The 22,924-nt window shown below is 44.7% G+C and overlaps 1 protein-coding gene across 1 annotated transcript in view; it reads right to left on the bottom strand.

The window, feature by feature from the left end:
* GALNT15 (polypeptide N-acetylgalactosaminyltransferase 15) overlaps nucleotides 1-22,924 on the bottom strand; it is a 53,802-nt gene that overhangs the window by 20,527 nt on the left and 10,351 nt on the right. Inside the window, exons 2-4 of the mRNA XM_003415742.4 lie at nucleotides 9,575-9,741; nucleotides 6,130-6,334; nucleotides 508-675 (exon numbers count right to left, since the gene is read on the bottom strand). Coding sequence (XP_003415790.1) covers nucleotides 508-675; nucleotides 6,130-6,334; nucleotides 9,575-9,741 — 540 coding nt within the window. The remainder of the gene's footprint in view (nucleotides 1-507; nucleotides 676-6,129; nucleotides 6,335-9,574; nucleotides 9,742-22,924) is intronic.

Below are 22,924 nucleotides of genomic sequence, written 5' to 3'. Positions count from 1 at the left end.
GGACAGGGCAGTGTTTTGTTCTGTTGTACATAGAGTTGCTATGAGTTGGAACTGATTAGACAGCAGCTAACAATGACAACAACATGGTATCTTAGCTTTCACCTAGCTAAATTCTTCCTTTTTACTGAGAAGGGATCCGAGGCCAGGGAGTTTCCAGTGTTACCTGGTGAGTTAGAGCGGGGTCAAGATCCCAACTCTGGCTCTTTTGCTTCCCGCTCTGGGGCGTCCCTTGGAGCTAACTGGAAGAACACTGGATTCCACTAATATAACAATAATGACAACACCAGAGCTGAGTGCCTGGTACTCTCTAAATGCTTTTCATATATTAACTCATTCAATCACAACAGCTCTATAAGGTAAGTAGTATTATTATCTATCATCAATTTACTGATGAGGAAACTAAGGCACAGATTAAGTGATTTACTGGGAAACTGGAGGAGTCACAATTAGCTGCAGGGTCCATCCTGAAGAAGCAAAGGAAAAGCAGGTTGGGCAGCAGGGCCTTACCTGATGGGGCTGATGGGAGACTGGAGGGCCTTCTTTTCATGCTCCGGCAAAGGTTCCCAGTGGAAATCCAGGTTCCAGTCCAACACCCCACGTTGCAGGGCCTCGGATGGGTAATACTGGAAAGTCTTCCAGTCAATCACATCTATGACCGGAGATACCACCCGGCTCCTGAAAAAAATCATGGAATTGGATAAAGGGATACAAATTATTCAGTTACTGGTTGAAGGAAGCATAATATAGACATGCATTGCCCAATATGGCAGCCACTAGCCACATGTGACAAGGTCCCTAAGTGGCACAAACTATTTGGACTCCCTACTAAACTAAGGAGCCCTGGTGGTGCTGTGGTTAAGCACTAGCCTGCTAACCAGAAGGCTGGTGGTTCAAACCCACCAGCCACTCTGAGGGAGAAAGTTGTGGCAGTCTGCTTTCATAAAGATTTACAGCCTTGGAAACCCTATAGGGTTGCTATGAGTTGGAATTGACTCGGTGGCAATCAGTTTGGTTTGTTTACTATCCTACGGGTTGGCAGCTTGAACCCACACACCAGTGCCATGGAAGAAAGGCCTGGTGATCTGCTTCTGTAAAGACAAAAGCCAAGAAATGGAGCAGTTCTACTCTGTAATATATGGGGTGGCCATGAGTTGGAATTGACTTATTGACAACAGGTTTGGTTTTTCTCTTGTTGTGTTAGCCACATGTGACTACGGGGCATTTAAAATATGGTTTGAGATGAGCTGAAAGTGTACACATTGAATTTAGAAAACTTAGTACCCAAAAAAAGGCTCTAAAATATCTCAATAATTTTTGTATGGATTATATGTTGAAAGGATAGGGTTTTTTTTGCATGTGGTGGGTTAATTAAAGCATATTATTAAGATTGATTTCATCTTTTTCTTTTTAATGTGGCTACTAGAAAATTTTAAGTTACATATGTGGCTTATGTTACATTTCTATTGGATAGCGGTATTCTAGAAAATATGTTTTCCCTTAAGGAATTGGGGTCCACTTCCCCAAAGAGCGTGCCTGCCTCTTTCTTTCTTCGAAAGCCTCTTTTGACAACACCAGGAGACAGGAGAATGGGAGCCCAGGCTCAGCTCTGGCACTAAAAAGCTGAATTATCTGGGGGTAATTGCTGGGCTGGAGTTTCCTCATTTGTAAGATGGAAGGTTTAACTACTTTCCAGAAAGGTCTTTCCCAGTGGTAATGTTCTAGGACTGTGGTTCTTAACTTTTCTTGAGGTCTTTGATCCCTTTGAGAATTGGGAGAAACTATGGGTCCCTCCTCAGAAAAAAAGTCCATATACAAAATATTGTGACAGTTTCAGGCAGCACATGGACCTCTGCCCTAGGATCTACTTCTTGTTCCTCCCTATATCATAAAACCTGACTGGGCTCTAGGAATCAGGACTGTCAAAACTTAGAGTGCCCCTAAGGTCCCTGGGTGGTGCAAATGGCTTGCACTCAGCTGCTAACCAAAAGATGGGTGGTTTGAATCCAAACAGTGGTGCCGTGGAAAAAAGTCCTGGAGATCTAATTCCATAAGATTAGAGCCATGGAAAACCTTACGGAGCACAGTTCTACTCTGAGACGCGTGGGGCCACCATGAGTCAGAATCGATTCGACGGCAACTGGCAGTGTCCCTAGCGTTGATGTTTATGTGTTGTGGACATGGTGTCTATAAGCAAACCAAAGTCCTGAATCTGGGTTTATTTGCTCCTTTACTATTGCTGCCCGTAATTTCATTTTTTTTTTTTTTAATTGCAGAGCCTGATGATATGACCTCAGAGAGGGTGATATGGGAAATTGATACAGACCAGAAGCCTCACCTTTTACCTACACAGGCAATCATTGGGATGTACCAGGAGCTGCTCCGCATCTAGCTAATAGTAATCACGGTCCCCCCCCTTCCCACCTCCCCAGCCTCTCAAGACACTTAATTTTAAAATCTGCAATATGAAATGGATCAGGCCTGAATGTGGGTAGCTGGAAGGTATCACACCAAGAGAAGCAAGCTTCCTGGAAGGAGAGATGCCAGCCACAGTGTGTTTACACTCAGCTCTATTTCCATCTCTGTTCCATCTATCTCAAAGACAGCCAGGCTGGCACAAGCCCAGGCCACACAGAGCGGGCTGGGTGGTCCTGGGATTCGGTTATCTGCGTTGATCTGTGTGGTCCTAAGTGATGGATGTTGGCATGAGAAGTCATGGGTCTGTATTTAGAGCAAGGATCTTGATAGGCTTTTCCTCTCTTTTCTGCACTGTTCCCGCTGGAAGGCAAGGGTAACTATCCTCTGGGTCCTTACTGTTTTGCAGTCTCTGCCCTGATGTATGAGATGAAAAGCAAGAAGGAAAGGAGGGCACCCAGACCCTCTCCAAGTCCCCATTTACTCTGGAATGAGCCAGGCAGATGGGATGGATTTGGCTATTGGCAAAGCATTCTGTGGAATTTCAGAATTGAGAGCCAGGGGAAGCCGTGTGACTGGATTCTGAAGACTCGCCTCAAATCTATGCCATCTTCACTAATCATAACAGGTTGGGAAAGGAAATTGCATTCAAGCATCCACATAATCACTTCATCCTAGAATTTTGTGCTACGTCCTTCTTGACCAAGCATGCATTACTTTCCATCAGCAAATGAGAACTCTAAAATTCGTCATATTTGTCATATTCCATTTTCCTGTTAGAAGCTCAGAGTCATATGAAAAGCTCACTTTTAATACAGCATAATTCCTGATTTCCCATATCATTGTTTCCTTTCTGAGCTCTCTTTTTCCCTCTATTTTAACCGGGTACCCATTAAACTTTTGACTCATTCTCACTCATAGCGACCCTGTAGGACAGAGTAGAACTGCCCCATAGGGCTCCCAAGGCTGTAATCTTGATGGAAGCAGACTGTCACATCTTTCTCCCATGAAGTAGCTGGTGGGTTTGAACCACCAACCTCTGGATTAGCAGCTCAGCAATTAACCACTGTGCCACCAGCGCTCCTTTTAACCAGGTACATAAGTGATTTATCAGGAGCCCTCTTGAGTACACTTTGGATAGAGACGAAGAATAAAATGTCAGTGAATGAGGTGAGAAGGTCACTAGTGCTTTCTGCTTTGGATTTTATATTCCTAGACCATGGAAGCTGCCTAACCAGGGCTAATTTAGTGAGTAACTGCCATCTGGTGACTCAGAAATGGTAATTAATTAAAAAAAATTTTTTTAAAACCAACAAACTTATATTTAGCTTTGTGTTTTTGTACTTAGAGATGTGTCTGGTGTTCTTGGAATTCACTTAGAGCAGAATAGCAAAGCTACCCCACTTGACTTGGAAGGAACTAGAAGTATCTGCTTACTTCATCACTCGCTCACCCTCTTGCTCATGAGTAGAGTTTTAACTCTCAGGCAAATACAAGGTTGATCTTCTTTTAAGCTTTTCTAGGCTCCACAAGGCGGGACTAAATTATCTTAAAAGTCCGTCTGAGAGCCATCCATCTGTGATACCAGAATAGGAATGGAATGGGGAGTGGGTGAGGCAAATTAAGAGTCTGAGATCAAATGACACCTAGCCTTTGTAATGTTGAGGCAGTCCTCTGCGTGGGACAGAAACAAAGATGGCGGCATTGTAAAGCTTGTTCATTTTCTTTTCCTAGTTCTGGTGCTGAATTTATGCAAGTCTCCTTTTCTTAGGAGACATGAGCCAAGACCAAACCCATTGCTGTCGAGTTGATTCAGACTCATAGTGACCCTGTACAATAGGCTGGATCTGCCCCATGCGGTTTCCAAGGAGCAGCAGGTGGATTCGAACTGCTACCCTTTGTGGTTAGCAGTTGTAGCTCTTAACCAGTGCGCCACCAGGGATCCAGAGAGTGGGCAGTAATCTGTGTCATGGAATTGGGCAAAATTAATCCATCTTGGTCTCGCTAGACCTCCGATTGTTTTTCTTTATTAAAATGGAATGTTGGACTATTAACAATATACTTTGTGTTACCTGAAACCTTCTCCCTCTGGTAGGATCCTATACTTGAAGGATCCACCCTAATGTGGCCCAGGGAATTTTTTTTCTTATATGTGATTGTCCCCAAGTTCAATTTAGACAGTATACATTTACCATGAGTAGGAATGCAAGAATAGAAGTCATAGGCTTAGGTTCTAGCGTCAGCTCTATCTGCTGGGGACCATCAATAATAATCATTTATTGAACTCTTCCTATTGACAGGTCTGCTTCAGCTCCAAGGAGTATACCTGACATGGTCCAATGTGGGCTAGGCATCAGGGTTTGTTTTTCCTGAACGGGATATTCAGAAGGAGGGAAATAGTTGACCAGACCTGTTTAGGCACTGTTGGAGTTGCACAAGGAAGTGGTAAAGAGAATGCCAGCAAGACTGGGGAGGGAGAACAGAGACATGATCACATACTTTAAGATGTTTGGCTGCAGGATGTGTAATTCAACCCTCTCTAACTTCACAACATTTCCAAGAGGTAGCCTTAATTGGAAAATTAGAGACCACTTTTATAAACCAGAAAACCAAAGAATGCCAGTTCTCGATCAAAATTTGGTGATGACAAAGTCTATTTTTTTTTTCTTTTCTTTTTAATGGATGAGTAATCTATAGCCTAGAGAAATTTAGAGATTTTTCCTAGGTTATACTATAGTCAGAGGAGCCATGTTTGGCTGCTAACTGAAAGGTCTACAGTTCGAACCCACCAGTGGCTTCACAGGAGAAAAGACCTAGTGATCTGCTCCCATAAAGCCCATAAAGACTGCAGCCTAGGAAACCCTACAGGGCAGTTCTACTCTGTCCTATAGAGTCACTGAGTCAGAATCAACTCAATAGCACATAACAACAATAAGCTACAATCCTGATTAAAACTGTGAAATTTTCATCAAAGGTAATGATAGCCATGAAAAGATGTTACCCTTCCCAGGGGTATTTACAACATAATAGAAGCTGCTTTCCAAGCTTAGAATGATGAACTGGAAGACTTCTAACCTCCTTCCAACTCCAAGGCCCTATGTTTCATAGAAGGCCCAGACGTCTGAAAAATTCAGACGCCTCACTCTCTAATCATGGAAGCTCAGACACTTATTCAGATGGTGGGTGTCTTAGTTTCCTAGTGCTGCTGTAAGAGAAATACCACACATGGGTGGCTTTAACAAACAGAAATTTATTTTCTCACAGTTCAGTAGGCTAGAAGCCCAAATCCAGGGCACCAGCTCTAGGGGAAGGCTCTCTCTCTCTCTCTTTGTCCACTCTGGGGGAAGGTCCTTTTTTCAGATTCGCTGGCCCTGGTGTTCATCAGTTCCTTGACAATCTCCAAGAGGCATATATCTTTCCCCCATTTGCCCATCCTTGCTTCTGTGCCTAACCTGTTCTTTTTACATCTCGAAAGTTATTAGGTTTAGGAGGTGCCCTCATTAACATAACATGGCCTCATTAACATAACAAAGAAAAGCCTATTCCCAAATGAGTTTACACCCACAGGTATAGGAGTTAGCGTTCCAACACGTATTTCTGAGGGGGACCCAATTCAATCCATAACAGTGGGGATAGATGTTCTGTGAGTGGCTGAGTCTGTAGATCTAATTTTCTCAGTCCTGCCTCTTGCTCAGTAGGCCCCAGGGGCTGAGTTACCTGTCACCAGCTATTCTGCTGAGGAGGGGCTCCAGCCAGCCTTGGTGGCACTCGCAGTGGGAGTCCATGAAGACCAGCACGTCCCCTGTGGCCCTGGTGGCCCCCAGCATCCGGCCTTGGATGGGGCCCAGCCTCTTGTTGCTCCTGAGCAGCTTCACGCCCTCCAGCCTGGCTACATATTCGCTGAGAGCCGACTTGAGCTGTCCTGGAATCAACAGGGTGTGGAAAATTGGGTCACAGATGCCACGGCCAACTGAGATTGTGATGACCATCTCTCAGATGACTGTCAACAGTGATCTCTTGGAAGCTCTAGGGAGTACAAGGATCCCGAGAATCAAATACATTATCACAGTGTGGTTGCTACTAAAAGGGCAGATACTTCCAGACCTTGGAATGGGCCAGGATTCTCACCAGTGAAAATCAGGAAAGAGGGTGTCATAAAACCAGAAGAGGAGAGACCTTCAAGAACTTGCTAACATTCTCTAAATGCAGAGGTGAGGTTGTAGCAGATACTGTTGGTGCCCAACTCAGATGCCCTGGATCCCCTTTACCGGTTTGGTTTGCACACTCCAGCTGCTGAGGGTGTGCTGCTGCCAACTGCAACCTGCACCCTTTTCTGGAGAATGGCCTTGGGTACCTGGAGCTTCCTCTCCTGAATGTACTACGAGTTACACAGAAGTTATGCAGAACATGGCTTCTGACAGAACTTCTCAGTCGGTAAGCTTGTTAGCACCAGTTCATTCCCTGGAGAGGGGTCTGTTAGTCAGACTGTTAGCTTTTATGAACTGGAACCTCTGAAAACCAGCCCCTCTGTGACTCCACTGTACTGAACATTGCTAGTTGTCTTCCTCAACATTCACTCTCCCCTGTGACCTTACTAGCAGGACCTTGATTTTGTTCGGGGCAGCCAAAAGCACTCATTTCCCAGGATTCCCTTGCTTCTAGGGGTAGATGTGATCCAACTCTAGTAGAAATATACTGGGTGAGAGGATTCTGGGAAAACTATTGTTTTACTAACTTTTTTTTTTTCATAAGTGACAAAGGTGCCTATTGGCTCTTAGCCCTTTTTCTGTCTGAAATGTGGATGTGATGCCCAGAGTTGAAGCAGCCCTGTTGTGAACATGAGGCCAAAACCACACTCTTAATATGGTTAAGGGGAAAGCAGAAAGAGCTCAGTTCCTGGTATCATTGTGGACCTGCCATACCAGCCCTGCGTTGCTAACCATTGGCTTCCTGTAATGTAAGAAAAATAAGTCTCCAGTGGCTGGTTAAGCCACCGTAGCAGCTTTCTGTTCCAAGCAGTGAAACATAACCCCTCACTGATATCCTCACCAGACATTGCTTCATGAGGCTCTGCTTGGGCTGACCTGACAGCGAATGTTTTTAGCTATAACCCTCACTGGTGTTATTTAGGGTGAAATTCTAGGCACGGTAGGCACCAGCAAAAGAGGTCCAGAACAGACTGAAGAAGAACTCCCAGGCTGTAATGGGCTTTGGCATTCTTAGAGAGTTTTCAGAGCAGGTAAGGAGCCCACATGTCTGGAATGGTGTAGGTACTTAATGCTCAGAAGTGAGGGGCTGCTGAGGTGCTTGGCCTATTCCTCCAGAAAACAGCAATGATGACTTCCTTTTATGAAGGGTCTATCATGGCTGGCCATCACACCCATTTTGTGATTTCATGAGTCATGGGAGTTATCATTCGCAGTTCACAGATGAGTAACCTGAGGCACATCTAGCTGACTCTATCACACCATTCTACAGTGCTGTGACCATCAGCTTGACAGCACTGTTGGGTGGCTCTGGGCCACTCCCAGGGTCTTTGTGGGTATCTGTAAATGGGGCTGGAGAGCAGAGTGCACAGTGGTCTTTGTCTGGGCTCCAGCTCTTAGCGGGCACATAGAGGAGGGTGCCCAGGGACAAATGGAGCCAGTGCTGCTCCTGGTTGTAGGGAGGGCCTTGCACCCTGGTGTCAGCAAGTAACACAGGGCTGCTGGAAGGAGAGCCGGCTGGTGGTGAGGGGTGGAGGGAGAGTGGGCCAGGAGGCAGAGTTTAATCACTGGGCCCAATATCCACATACCCTCTGAGGGGACAGGTCAGAGCTGAGGAATTTGGAGGCAGCCCACTTCCCCAGGGCCTGGCTTTTCCACTGCCACATGCTCAAAAAGGGAAGCTCCTGAAAGGACACTGACAACACACGCTGATCACTTGATGGGTGTGTGTGTGGCCACAGGTGGGCTCTCAGGGAGGACCCTGCCCCAGCCAAGAGTTTGGGGAGTCTCTGGGTACCCAGCCCAGTCCAACGTCTTTCCTTCAGTTCTCCTAATACACAGCCAGAGGTGGCTCAGTAATCCCACAAACACCTGGAGCTCAGTAATCCCACAAACACCTGGAGCCTCTGGCTGGTTTGACTAAACACCGTGGCCGGGCTGGACAAAGTCCCGGCATGAGGACCGTAGGAAGGACTAACAGAGGCACCTGGCCACTCTCTGCCATCCTCTATTGTCCCCGTAAGATAAGCACTTTGCTGGTCTTAGCAAATGCTCAGCTTCCCTCTGGAGCAGTCCCATCTTTTCACAAGGCCAGGAGGGGCCTGGGCAGGTCATTTAGTTGAGACAGAAATGTAGGCCTCAGGCTAGAGCAGTCTCCCTCAAACTGTGTTCCCCAGATCAGCAGTGTCAGCATCACCTGGGAACATGTTAAAATGTACATTCTTGGGCCTCACCTGAGACCCAGCCAATTATAAACTCTGGGGTGGGCTCAACAATCAGTACCTTAATTGCCAGGTGACTCTGATACACGCTCAAGTTTGAGAACCACAGGCCTAGAAGAAGCAAGGCAGGGGATTTCTCTGTCTCCGCCCTGCAATGGGATGGGAGGCCCACAGTAGTGAGCTTCCTGTGAGTGGAAGCATTCAAGCTGACTCTGCAAGTCTGGGCTCTGGTGCTGACTCTGCTGCTTTTGGTGTGATTCAGCTCTAGTCAATTCTCTTCTCTGGGCCTCAGTTTCCACATTTGGAAAGTGAGTGGGGCGGGCTAAGCAATGACGACCTAATGACTAATGCATGTAAGGTGCTTTGCCCAGTGTCTAGGGTGCTGTGAGCACTCACGAGTGGCGTTCCTTTGTGGCTCTTCAGAGCGGCTTACTGCACTGCGTGGAGGTTGGGGTCTGAGAGACAGACGTGCCGTAGGATTCTCGGAGTGACCCCCCTCCCCGCCGGAGCTTTTGCCTGGTGTGGTTCTCCCCTTCTCTGGCCTGCTTCTCTGACTTACTTCCTGGTTTCTCCTGGGGGCTCTTTGTTAATAAAACACTTGCACATGAACCCCTATGCTGGGCTCTACTGCTGGGGAATCTGGCCTAAGACATTCCAAACTCCAGCCTTATGCAGGGGAATGAATCCTCCAGGGTTCAGGCCACCTGAGGGGAGCTCCAGGAAGTCTGTTGATACCTTGCTGGCTGAGGTCGTCCACAAGGATGATCTCCTTCAGGAAGGCCCTGGGTGCTGTGTCGAGAATGCTGTGCACAGTTCTCAGCAGGGTGGACCAGGCCTCATCGTGGAAACAGAGGATGACGCTGGCCATGGGCAGCCTGTCCCCAGCGTGCTGCTGCAGACACCTGCGGGGAAGAGAACCAGGGAGCCATGAGCATTCTCTGACTCATCTCCCTAGGCCTTGGCTGAGGCTATAACAACCGTACCACTCTCCTCCCAACTCAACAGCTTTCCCAGGTTTTCTTAAAGGTCCCGTAAAGGAGATCCCATTACATTTCACAGTGCAGAATCTTCAGATCCTCAGGAACTCCTTAACCATGTTTAATCCATGCCCTACTTGTTGCAGTTGAAGGGTGTTGCTAATATTCTTTATCTGTAAAATGGGAATGAATGATATTGAACGATATTACCAACCTCCATTGCCTTTGAGTCAATTCCAACTTAGAGCGACCCTATAGGACAGAGTAGAACTGCCCCATATAGTTTCCCAGGAATGCCTGGTGGATTTGAACTGCCGACCTCTGGGTTAGCAGCCATAGCACTTAACCACTACACCACCAGGGTTTCCTTTACCAACCTCATAGAGCTTAAATAGGGTGATGCACATGGTAAGTACCCTGTGAACACTAATGATCATCCATTCAGGGGCAGGGATCCTATCTGATTTCTTTTTGTATTCCTATAACTTGGAACATCACTTTTATTACTGTTGTTGTTATTCTTGTCATTATTATTGTTATCACTGAAGAAGGAACAAGGATTGAACGTTTGTGAGTGCCAACCACAAGCCAGGCACTGTGCCCTTTACATGCACCACTTCATGTTTATCCTATAATAAGCCTGTGGGTTGGGCTATATTATCCCCACTTTACAGATGAGGAAACTGAGGCTCAGAGAGGAGGCGAGGTTCATCGGAGGTCACAACTGAAGTGGCAGAGCTGGATTTTATATCTCCAAAACCTTCGTGCCCTTTCCACTGCACTTGGCTGGCTTGTGGCTGGATACACGGGGGTGCATAGTGTTGCCTTCTACTCTGCCCGGAGCCTGTTTGTGGCTCTCCCGTCTCTCTGGGTGTTTAGGATGCTCCGTATTTGATTTGCCTTGGGTCTGTTGAGGATTCCAAGTGGGTCCACAATTGAATGAATTATAATAACAAGCCAATAATGAAGAGTGTGTGGCTCACACTTGTTCACAAAAGAAACTTTCCTGTAATGCTTTTTCAAAGGGTTTCTTTCCAGGTTGTTGCTGCTAAAACTTTGTCCCCCGTCAGAGGAGTATTTGCATTTGAATAGGAGTCGTTTCAAGGACACCACACTTGCAACACCTAAAAGAAGGCATCTCTAACATTGAACCTACTGAAGGAGAAGCAGACCGGCCTGCAAGGGCGTGCTCTGGAGTAGTCAAGGCTGGTCCTGCCAAGGGGAATACCATCTGAAATAGTGACAACCTGTGGTGCTCATTAGGAAACCCTGGTGGCATAGTGGTTAAGAGCAACGGCTGCTAACCAAAAGGTTAGCAGTTCGAATTCACCAGCTGCTCCTTGGAAACTCTATGGGGCAGTTCTACGCTGTTCTATAGGGTCGCTATAAGTCAGAATTGACTCGATGGCAACAGGTTACAGGTGGTGCTAATTAGCTGAGTGTTCATGTGTGTGGTACCATTTTAACCAAGGCTGAAACCTTCAAGAAACTTCAATGCAAAGAAACCTATGAAACCTGTGTGTGAGTCTCAGGGCAAAATCTGATACAGAAAGGGGAGAACTGATGATAGGAAAATGCTTTAAGATAACAGGAAAATGAAAATCCTAGACGATTAAAAAAAAAAACCTCAATTATTTTATTTATATACTGTATCTTCCCATAAAAGATTTAAAGCCATTCACAAAAATTCACACGATAGAATAATGGTAGAAAAAACAACAAGAAGGAAAAGCCAGGAGCAAGGAAATGCAAGTAAACATAGAAAGTCAACATTTGGAGAAAGAGCATAATTATTTAGGCCATACCAGACCAAAACCAAACCAAACCTACTGCCATTGAGTCGATTCCGACTTATAGCAACCCTATAGGACAGAGTAGAACTGCCCCATAGAGTTTCCAAGGAGCGCCTGGTGGACTTGAACTGCTGACCTTTTGGTTAACAGCCGTAGCACTTAACCACTACGCCACCAGGGTTTCCATTTAGGCCATAAGGGCCTGAATATTTCTCGAATGAATTTTCATTTTGACTCTGAGCTTCGTTGTAGCCAAAGTAAGATGGAAGAATTGTCACCATCAGAAAAATGACATACTAGGTTTTTTTAGGAAAAGCAATGCTCTTTTACCGATTTTTTAAAACATTTTATAACTTTTTATTTTCAAAATAGTTTATGACTCACAAGAGGTTGCAAAAATAGCACAGAGAGTTCCCATGTTTCCTTTACTCAGCTTCCCCTGATATTATCTTACATCACCACAATAAACCGAAATAACCAAACACGCTGTCGAGTCGATCCCGACGCATAGCGACCTTATAGGACAGGGTGGAACTGCCCCGTACGGTTTCCAAGGAGTGACTGGTAGATTTGAACTGCCAACTCTTTGGTTAGCAGCCATAGCACTTAACCACTATGCTGCCAGTGTTTCCACATCACCATAATACAATGATCAGAATCAGGGAACGGACATGGTACAACATTAATCAACTCAAATACAGACCTGGTTCTGATTTCACCAGTATATAAATCCAGCACTAATTTGTAAAAGAAATTCCTATGACTTTAGAAAGAAGTACCTAAATGGATGACAATATCCTTAAAAGCATCCTAAGATAAATATAATAACGAGCTTCAGATGAACTTTTATAGTCTAATCTCAGGGCTATTCAACTCACATGCCCAAAGTGGAACCAGCTTCCCCTTAAGGCTTTGGGAAGATGACTGAGAGCCGCTCCCCCCACGTTACAGTTTTTGCTGAGTCCTTTAGTCACTCTTCCCCCACGCCGTCCTCCCCAATCCCCACCCTTACCTCCAACCCTTTTGGAGCATCCCTCCTCCAGCCCACCAGACTTTGAGGGTTTCCACCCTGCCCTCAGATTTACTCCAAATCTGCCCACAAGCAGATTTAAAACACCTGTCCTTTCCCTTTCCTTTGTGGCCGTGGGTGTAGACAAGTCCAGGGCCCTAGGCTTAGGGCTGCCCGTGGCTATGAAAAGAAATCTTTTCTCAATGAATTCACTGGGTGCAGAAAGGAAGCTAAAATATTACTCAGGCAAATTGCCAGCTGGGGGCTGTTTTCCAACTCAGGTAGGACAGGAGTTTGGGGACAGAGAGGCTGGAATTTGGAAGAATGTTCCAGGGGCCGAAGTTGATCACCTCACAGCAGAATACCACTATGCCTGCCCCAGGTCTGATCCGTTTCTCTACCTGAATCCACAAACATAAGGATCTGAAACATCATAATGTGTGACGCACATATAAATACATTCTTGTAGTAAGGTGGTCGAAAGAAGTTAGACTTTGGAATCAGACGTGTTCAGATTTGAATCTTCACCCTGTTGCCTCCTAGTATTCTTGAGGAACGCACTCAGTATTTATAAGCCTCAGTTTTCTCATCTGAAAAATAAGGACAATAATAAGGATAGTAATTTTCACCCTTTGAACCTATTCTGGGAATAAAAAAAATAATAAGCACACAATAAACAGTGCCTATAATTTTTTTTTATTGTATAGCCATCTTCAAAACAGACAGGATATAATTAATATGTTATTGTATTATAATCATCTTTGTAATATACAGCTATCTTTAAACAACTCCAGTATAGCATGATATGCCTTGTTGTTATTAGCTGTCATCAAGTGAGACCCCAACTTGTGGAGACTGCATAATAAGTTGTGGATCAAGCTATTGTGATCCATAGGGTTTTCACTGGCTGAGTTTTGAAAGTAGATGGCCAGGCCTTTCCTCCCAGTCTGTCTTAGTCTGGAAGCTCTGCTGAAACCTGCTCAGCATCATAGCAACACACAGGCTTCCCCTGACAGATGGGTGGTAGCTGTGCTTGAGGTGCACTGGCCAGGAATTGAACCCAAGCTTCCTGCATGGAAGGTGAGAATTCTACCACTAATATGCCTACTGAACTACTTTCAAGTTTCACTTTTCTCATTTGGACAATGGGAATGTCAACATGGCCCATCTCAAAACCTTAAAGTCTGACAAATTGCGTAGCACTTTGCCTGGTGGGTAGTAGGGATTCCATCAACAAAAGAAATCTTATTTAAACTCTAGCTCTTGCAAACAACACTCCTGGAGCATTCTGCAAAGTCAGAGACATGAGAGCTTCCTGCTTGGCTAACTAGCTGGTTATTGTTGTTGTCAGATGCCCTTGAGTCGGATCTAACTCATAATGACTCTATGTCCAAAAAAAAAAAAACAAACCCACTGCCATCGAATCGATTCTGACTCTTAGCGACCCTACAATGACCCTATGTACAACAGAATAAAACACTGCCCGGACTTGTGCCATCCTCACAATCATTGCTATGTTTGACCCCATTGTCGCAGCCACTGTGTCAACCCATCTCCTTAAGGGTGTTCTTTTTGTTGTTGTTGTTGACCCTCTACTAAGCATGATGTCCTTCTCCAGGGACTGTTCCCTCTTGATAACATGTCCAAATTACATGAGTCGAAGTCTCACCATCCTCCCTTCTAAGTAGCATTCTGGCTACTTAGACAAGACTTGTTTGTTCTTCTTGCAGTCCCTGGTAGATTCAACATTCTTTGCCAACACCATAATTCAAATGCATCAATTCTTCTTCAGCCTTCCTTATTTATTGTCTCGCTTTAACATGCGTATGAGGCGATTGAAAATACCATGGCTTGGGTCAAGAGCACCTTAATCCTCAGTGACATCTTTGCTTTTTAACACTTGAATCTCAAACTGAACCCGTTGCTGTCCAGTCGATTCCAACTCATAGAGACCCTATAGGACAGAGTAGAACTTCCTCATAGAGTTTACTTTAAAGAGACCTTTTGCAGTAGATTTGCCCAATGCAATGTGTTGTTTGATTTCTTGACTTCTGCTTCCATGGGAGTTGATTGTGGATCCAAGTAAGATGAAATCCTTGACAACTTCGATCTTTTCTCCATTTATCATGGTGTTGTTTATTGGTCCAGCTGTGAGAATTTTTGTTTTCTTTATGTTGATATGTAGTCCATACTGAAGGCTGTGGTCTTTGATATTTATCAGTTAAGTGCTTCAAGTCCTCTTCACTTTCAGCAAACAAGGTTGTGGCATCTGCATATTACAGATTGTTAATGAATCTTCCTCCAATCCTGATGTCACTTTCTTCTTCATGTAGTCCAGCTTCTCAGATTATTTGCTCAGCGTAGAGGTTGAATAAGTATGGTGAAAGGATATGACCTTGATGCGCACCTTCCCTGATTTTAAACCATGCAGTTTCCCCTTGTTCTGTTAGAACAACTGTCTCTTGGTCTATGCACAGGTTCTGCGTGAGCACCATTAAGTGTTCTGGAACTCCCATTGTTTGCAATATTATCCATAACTTTTATGATCCACACAGTCAAATCCTTTCGCATAGTCAACGAAACGCAGCTCAGCTGCTAACCAAAAGGCCGGCAGTTCGAATACACCAACTGCTTGGAAAACCCTATAGACAGTTCTACTCTGTCCTATAGCGTCTCTATGAGTCAGAATCAACTCGATGGCAAGGGATTTTTAAACATCTTTCTGGTATTCTCTGCTTTCAGCCAAGCTCCATCTGACATCAGCAATGATATCCATTGTTTCACGGCCTCTTCTGAATCCACCTTGAACTTCTGACAGTTCCCTGTTGATGTACTGCTGCAACCACTTCTGAATTTTCTTCAGCAAAATTTTACTTGCATGTGATATTAATGATATTGTTCAATAATTTCTGCATCCTGTTGTATCACCTTTCTTTGGAATAGGCACAAATATGGATCTCTTCCAGTCGGTTGGCCAGGTAGCTGTACTCCAAATTTCTTGGCATAGAGGGGTGCTTCCAGAGTTGCATTTATTTGTTGAAACATCTCAGTTGATATTCCATTAATTCCTGGAGCCTTGTATTTAGCTAATGCCTTCAGTGCAGCTTGAACTTCCTCCTTCAATACCATCAGTTCTTGATCATATGCTACCTCCTGAAATGGTGGAAGGTTGACCTGTATTTCTTCCATCTTCTGTTAATGCTTCCTGCATTGTTCAATATTTTGCCCATAGAATCCCTCAATATTGCAACTCTAGGCTTGAATTTTTTCTTCAGTTCTTTCAGCTTGAGAAATGCTGAGCGTGTTCTTCCCTTTTGGTGTTCTAATTCCAGGCCCCTGCACATTTCATTATAACACTTCACGCTGCCTTCTCGAGCTGCCTTTTGAAATCTTCAGTTTGGCTCTTTCACTTCTTCGTTTCTTCCATTTTACTCTACATTCAAGAGCAAGTTTCAGAGTCTCTTCTGACATCCATTTTGGTCTTTTCTTTCTTTCCTGTCTTTTTAATGACTTCTTGCTGTCTTCATATATGATGTCTTTGATATCATTCCACAACTTGTCTGGTCTTCGCCCTTTAATGTTCAGTGCATCAAATCTGTTCTTGAGATGGTCTGTAAATGCAGGTAGGATATACTCAAGGTTGTATTTTGGCTCTCCTGAACTTTTTAAAATTTTCTTCAGCTTCAACTTGAACTTGTATATGAGCAATTGATGATCTGTTCTGCAGTTGGTCCCTGGCCTTGTTCTGACTGATGATATTGAACTTCTCCATCGTCTCTTTCCATGGATGTAGTCAATTTGATTCCTGTGTATTCCATTTGGCAAGATCTACATATATAGTTACTATTTATGTTGTTGAAAAAAGATATTTCCAATGAATAGGTCATTGGTCTTGCAATATTCTATCATGGGATCTCTGGTGTTGTTTGTATTACCAAGACCATATTTTCCAACTACTGATCCTTGTTTGTTTCCAACTTTTGTATTTCTATCACCAGTATTTGTCAATGCATATTGATTAGCTTCCAGACTAAGACAGACTAGGAAGAAGGACCTGGGAATCTACTTCTGAAAAAATTGGCCCATGAAAACCTTACGAATAGTAGCGGAACATTGTTTGATCATGTTTAATCAACTTCAGACTGCAGAAGTTGGTAAAAATCTTCAATTTCTTCATCTTTGGCATTAGTCAGTTTGTTGTACTGTGGTGGCTTGCATATTGCTGTGATGCTGGGAGCTCTGCCACTGGTATTTCAAATACGGCAGGGTTACTCATGGTGGACAGGTTTCAGCTGAGCTTCCAGACTAAGACAGACTAGGAAGAAGGACCTGGCAGTCTAGTTCTGAAAAAAAGTGACCAGCGAAAACCTTACAAATAGCAGCAGAACACTGTGTGACATAGTGCTGGAAGATGAGTCCCTCAGGTTGGAAGGCACTCAAAATGCAATTGGGGAAGAGCTGCCTCCTCAAAGTAGAGTTGACCTTAATGACATGGACGGAGTCAAGCTTTTGGGACCTGCATTTCCTGATGTGGCACAACTTAAAATGTGAAGAAACTGCTGCAGACATTCGCAATATGGAATGTACAAATTACGAATCTAGAAAAATTTGAGAATAGTCAATAATGAAATGGAACACTTGAAGATTGATATCCTAGGCATTAGTGAGCTGAAATGGACTGGTATTGGCCATTTTGAACTGGACAATCACATGATCTACTATGCCAGGAACGACGAATTAAAGAGGAACAGTGTCACATTCATTGTTGAAAAGAACATTTCAAGATCTATCCTGAAGTACAACGCTGTAGATGACAGTAAACCATATGCCTACAAGGAAGACCAGTTAATATGACTATTATTCAAATTTATACATCAACCACTAATGCCAAAAATGAGGAAAATCAGCTGGTGATCCTGGGTAACCGGCTTCTTCTCTTGGCCCTCAGGGAACATTCTGAAGCAGCTTGGACACTGGAGTGCCATCACTTCCTACCTGTATGAATGACCCTGGGCGGGTCGCTTAGCTTCGCGTTGCCTTGATTTCCTTGCCTATAAGGTGAGGATGGTAACAAAAGCTCACCTTTCAAAATGAAGACTAAAGTACTTGGAGTAAGTGCTGGCTACTGTTATTATTACTTAAAACATGAGGGGTGGCATCAGAAGATGTATTTCTCAGGCTCTTCCAGCCTTGAAATTCTTTGTGCTCTTGATTCTTTGGGGCCGCACTGAGGCAGAAGGGGAGGGAGGAGGGAAGACCAGGGAGCAGGCATTTCAAAGAGACTCTTCCTCCTCTCCCTGGAGCTGCCTCACTCCAAAATTTTCGGGGTTATATGGACAAAAAAAAAAAAAAAATTTTTTTTTTTTTATGGACAGATATGACTGTGCTCTCTGTTCACAGTGAACCAGGATGGCGAACTGGTGACAATGTATGAGTGGGATAAACTTAAAAAGCTGCTGAGGGCTTTTGAGGACCAAGTAGGTTCTTGAAAACTATTGAAAGGCCAGATGAGCTGCTTCCCTAAGCTGTGGGGTGGGTCTTCTGGCATCAGCTCAGAAAGGACCCTTCACCCTCTCCCGGAGAAAGAGGCTCACACAGACTTTAAGACATAAACAGACAGCTTCAAGGCACCTCTCCAGGCAACTGCAGAACTGCCAGGAGACAAGCACTGAAAATAACCGTGGAAATAATCTGCTGTTTTAAGAGAGGACCAACGTGGGCTCGGAATGAACTGGCTGCGGTTTGTGAGCAGACCCAACACCCTCCACAGCCCTCTGTGATGCAGGGCTAGATATCATAAACAGAAGTTTGGCAAGGCCTGGTGTCTCAGCGCCTGTGAGGAGCTTTCAAGAGGAGCCAAGGATTTATGATTGCGTTTCTGGTGGGCAGGGTGACTGGGAGGAGAGCCCTGAGGACAGTGCAGTCATGGAGCTCCCAGACACCAGGGGAAGGAGGGATACCAAATATGTACTTGAGCTTATGGGGGCCCATGGTCATCGTTCATCTTGGAGATGGGCAACACAGAGGTGGGTGGGGACTGGTAAATGGAAGGTGCCCTGTCTACGTCTATGGGCCCAGGTTTCTCTATGGATTTGCCTTTTCTGGACACTTCATAAAAATAGAATCATACAACATGTGTAACCTTTTGTGACTGGCTTCTTTCACTCAGCATAATGTTTTCAAGGTTTATCCTTGTAGTAGCATATATGAGTACTTCATTCTTTTTATGGGTCAAAGTGACAGTTACGGAGGGTCATTTGAAGAACATGTAATCCATTGATTTCATCACATGCTGTGGACTGTCTACACTGATTTATTAATGCCTTCGGAAAGCAACTTACTTGGACCCCACTATCTTGGCTGCCTTAGAAACTTGCTTCTGTAGAGTCATGCTTGGTGTCATACTCTCAACTTTCATCAGAAGACAGTAAAAGAACCAGTTTTATGAAACTTACTTTATATTTACTGAAAGAATATGCTGAAGTGCTGTCCTCTCTTTCACTTGCTATCTCTTCCATGAAAGCTTTGGAGTGAAATTCATTTCAGATATAAATGCCACAAAAAGCTACTTTTAGTCTAAAGAACTGGTGTGCTTCCTCCTCATGAACAATAAGAATCTTGGTATCTATTGTGCTTCCGTTTTCAGTTTGGCTGCCGGGAAGCTCATAAAAAAATAAGATATTTAGTTGTTTAGGATTTGCCAAATGCGTATCTTCATTCTAATTTTCTCTTTGACCTTGACCTTTCCTCTTTCCATCCAGTCATTTAACACAAATTTTTTTTTTTTTTTTTTTTTTTTACTATGTGTCAGGGCTCAAAGATGAATTAAATAGGTAAGATCCTTGAAATAGAGTCTGTGGTGCCCATACCCCCTTGGGCCATGTCGTTGTAATACCAGACAGCCTAAATTCCATTTGCCCAAGGGCTTTCTCTGATAGCCAGAGATGCTCACCCCAAGCATCTACAGATTGAAGAGCTGGGTATGAGTGAAATATAAGTGGTCAAGCAAGGGACCTTGGGCAAATCACTAAAACTCTCTGAAATTAGATTCTTTTTTTTAGAATGGGGATATAAATTTTTCCTGTGCTACCTATGCCATGGAGTCCCTTGATGGCACAAATGGTTGATGTGCTTGGCTGCTAACCCAAAAGTTGGCAGTTCGAATCCACCCAGAGGTGCCTTGGAAGAAAGACTTTGCAATCTATTTATGAAAGATCACAACCGTTGAAGACCCTGTAGAGCACAGTTCTATTCTGAAACATATGGGGTCGCCATGAGTAGGAATTGACACAATACTGTTTTTTGTTTTTTAACCTATGTCACAGCATTGCTGAGGTCATCAATGAGGTAGGGCACAGAAAAGGCTTTTGGAAATTGTAAAGCAGTGCCCAAATGTGACTAGGCACCCATGGAGAGGATCTGTGAAAAAATGGATGTTTTTGTTATTTGAATAACGGGGCTACTGTCTTTGTCATTTATCCCTAAAGTATACCCCCTAACACAAATACATGGTGAATGCTTTACTATCTCACTGTGTTCATAGGGTTGGATAGCATTATACACACACCCAGAAGCCACCCCCCGACCTCATTGTCCATCTACTGAGTGACAGGAGAGACCAGGGTCTATGGAGTCAGATCAGCTGGGCTTGAATCCTGGCTCTGATGTTTATATCCCCTAATCAGCCTACAGGAGTCCCTAGGTGGTGCAAACAGTTAAGCACGTGACTACTAGCGGGAAGGTTGGTAGTTCAAACCCACCCAGAGGTGCCTCAGAAGACAGGCTTGGCGACCTGCTTCTGAAAGGTCACAGCCTTGAAGATCCTATGGAGAAGTTCTACTTTGCACAAGTGTGGTCACTATGAGTCGAAGCCTACTCAATGACAACTAACAACAAACAGCCAACACAGAGCATGGGTGGAGTGGGTTGGTGCTGGTATCTTCCTCTAACCTGGGACTGTTGCCAGATAAAAAGGGGTAATCCTGGCCATGCCATGAGAGCTGATCAATAAATGTTAGCTTTGTATCTTCACACTCTGAGGTCAGTGGAGTCTGGGTCTTGGTTTGCACGCAGACGCACCTCCTCTCTTCATGAAGCTCCAGGATCCCCTATGAGCTTGGAAAATGCATTCGGATGACAGCCCAAAAGAGAGTAAGTCACAGCATTGCACCAGATGGCCTGGTTGTGGCAGGAACATTCTCCCCACCCTCTCCTGGCCTGGCCAGAGTAGAAAATTTTCTGCTGGGTTTTCTAAAGCTGTTTTGGGGCTTTCTAACCCCTATTCTCTACCAAATCAGCAGAGGCTCTCCACTCAGCGAAATTTCCATTATCTCAGCACTGAAGCCATCCATGTAAAGGCCTGGTTGCTTGTCTGCAACCCCCATTGCACCCCAAGCTCCTTGGGGTTGGGACTGGATCTTGCTCATCTTCTTGCCTATACCAAAAAAACAAACCCATTGCCTTTGAGTTGATTCTGACTCATGATGGCCCCATGTTTTAGAGTAGAACTGTGTTCCATAGGGTTTTCTTGGCTGTAATGTTGTTCCAGATTCACCAGGCCTTTCTTCCGCAGTGCTGCTGGGTGGGTTTGAACAACTAACTTCTCTGTTAGCAGCCAAGCGCAAACCATTTGCACCACCCAGAGACCTTTTCTTGCCTGTAACCAAAAAAAAAACCAAACCCATTGCCGTCAATTTGATTCCAACTCATAGCGACCCTATAGCATAGAGTAGAACTGCCCCATAGGGTTTCCAAGGCTGTAAATCTTTACCGAAGCAGACTGCCACATCTTTCTCCCTTCGAGAGGCTGGTGGGATTCAAACTGCTACCTTTTGGTTAGCAGCCAAGTACTTTAACCACTGCACCACTGGGGCTCTTGCCTATAAAACCAAAATCAAACCTGTTGCCATAAAGTCGATTCTGACTCATAGCAACCCTACAGGACAGAGTAGAACTGCCCCATAGGGTTTCCAAGGAGCACCTGATGGATTCAAACTGCCAACCCTTTGGTTAGCTGCCATAACACTTAACCACTACACCACCAGCATTTCCCCTTTTGCCTAGAGTAATCGCTAAATACGTATTTCTTAAATGAATAAAGAAAGACATTGTTCTTGCCTACAAGGTGTGTATAGGCTGGATGTCAATATAAACAGGAGAGTAACAACCATGGTTGGTGGTTCAAACCCACCAGATGCTCTGTGGGAGAAAAGACCTGGCAAACCGTTCCCATAAATATTACAGCCTAGGAAACCCTATGGGGCAGTTCTGCTCTGTTATGTAGGGTCCCTGTGAGATGGAATTGACTCGATGGCACACAACAATAACAACCATGGAACAGATTGTCTATATTATGAAACTATTTCAATGTTCAGCCCAGCTTGCTTCCAATTGGTAGGTCTCATCTTGAGAACACCAACTTCTTGGGCAGGCCTGGGAATACTAGGGCTATATCGCAGACTTGGGCGAGGAGTGGACAAAGGAAATTCTGGAATAATAGAGAAGTGTGCAAAGGACTGGATTCTGTAGTCGAGACTGGTGCTGTCATTGTGGAAACAGGTGGAGCAAGGTGCACGCAGGTCCTTCTCTTTGTGGGAACTCTCTGAAGTCCCACAGCCCCTTTCTGAAGGGCTCCAAGCATCCTTGGCTTTGTTCTGAGCCACATGATCCTGGCCTCCTAGGCCTGGACCAGAAAAGGGCACTGACTGGGAGTCACCAGTCTGAGGACTGGCCAGAGGCACAATAGTCCTGTCTGGATAGTGGCCAGTAGAACCTTGTAGGTGTTCTGTCTTAAGCTGTTTGATCTTCAGACACGCAGAGAAGATCAGCAGCTGATAGCAGGTCAGAGAACAAATGGGCAGTAAGGCAAAGACGAGGGAGCAGAAGCCAAGAGGTAGCCCAAAGCTTCTCAGATGTTAATGTACACCTGAATCTCCAGGTAAGCTTGTCAAAATGCAGATACTGACTCAGTAGGTTTGGGGTTGGGCCTGAGATTCTGCATTACTAACAAGCTCCAAAGGGATGGGCTGCTACTGGTTCCTGGATCACAGTTTGAGTAGACGGCTGTTGGCCATCCGTCAGTAGCAGGGTTATAGTAGGTAAATTGTCATAAGGGTGGAATGCTTGAGCAGGACATCTACCGCTGAAGACTGTCAAGAGGGTCCTGGCCCTGGCAGAACTATGGATCATGAATTTCCTTCCTGTCCTCCTTCTCCTCCTTGAATCTTGGCTGGACAGTTCCTTGTTCCTTATTTCCTGTGTGAATTTGTATTAACTCCACCACCTGGTGTAAAACGAGCATCTCTGT

Source organism: Loxodonta africana, chromosome 27 (assembly GCF_030014295.1).
Source record: "Loxodonta africana isolate mLoxAfr1 chromosome 27, mLoxAfr1.hap2, whole genome shotgun sequence".
NCBI classification, from domain to species: domain Eukaryota; kingdom Metazoa; phylum Chordata; class Mammalia; order Proboscidea; family Elephantidae; genus Loxodonta; species Loxodonta africana.
Note: the sequence above shows the minus strand (reverse complement) of the source record. Positions and strands in the feature narration are given on the sequence as shown.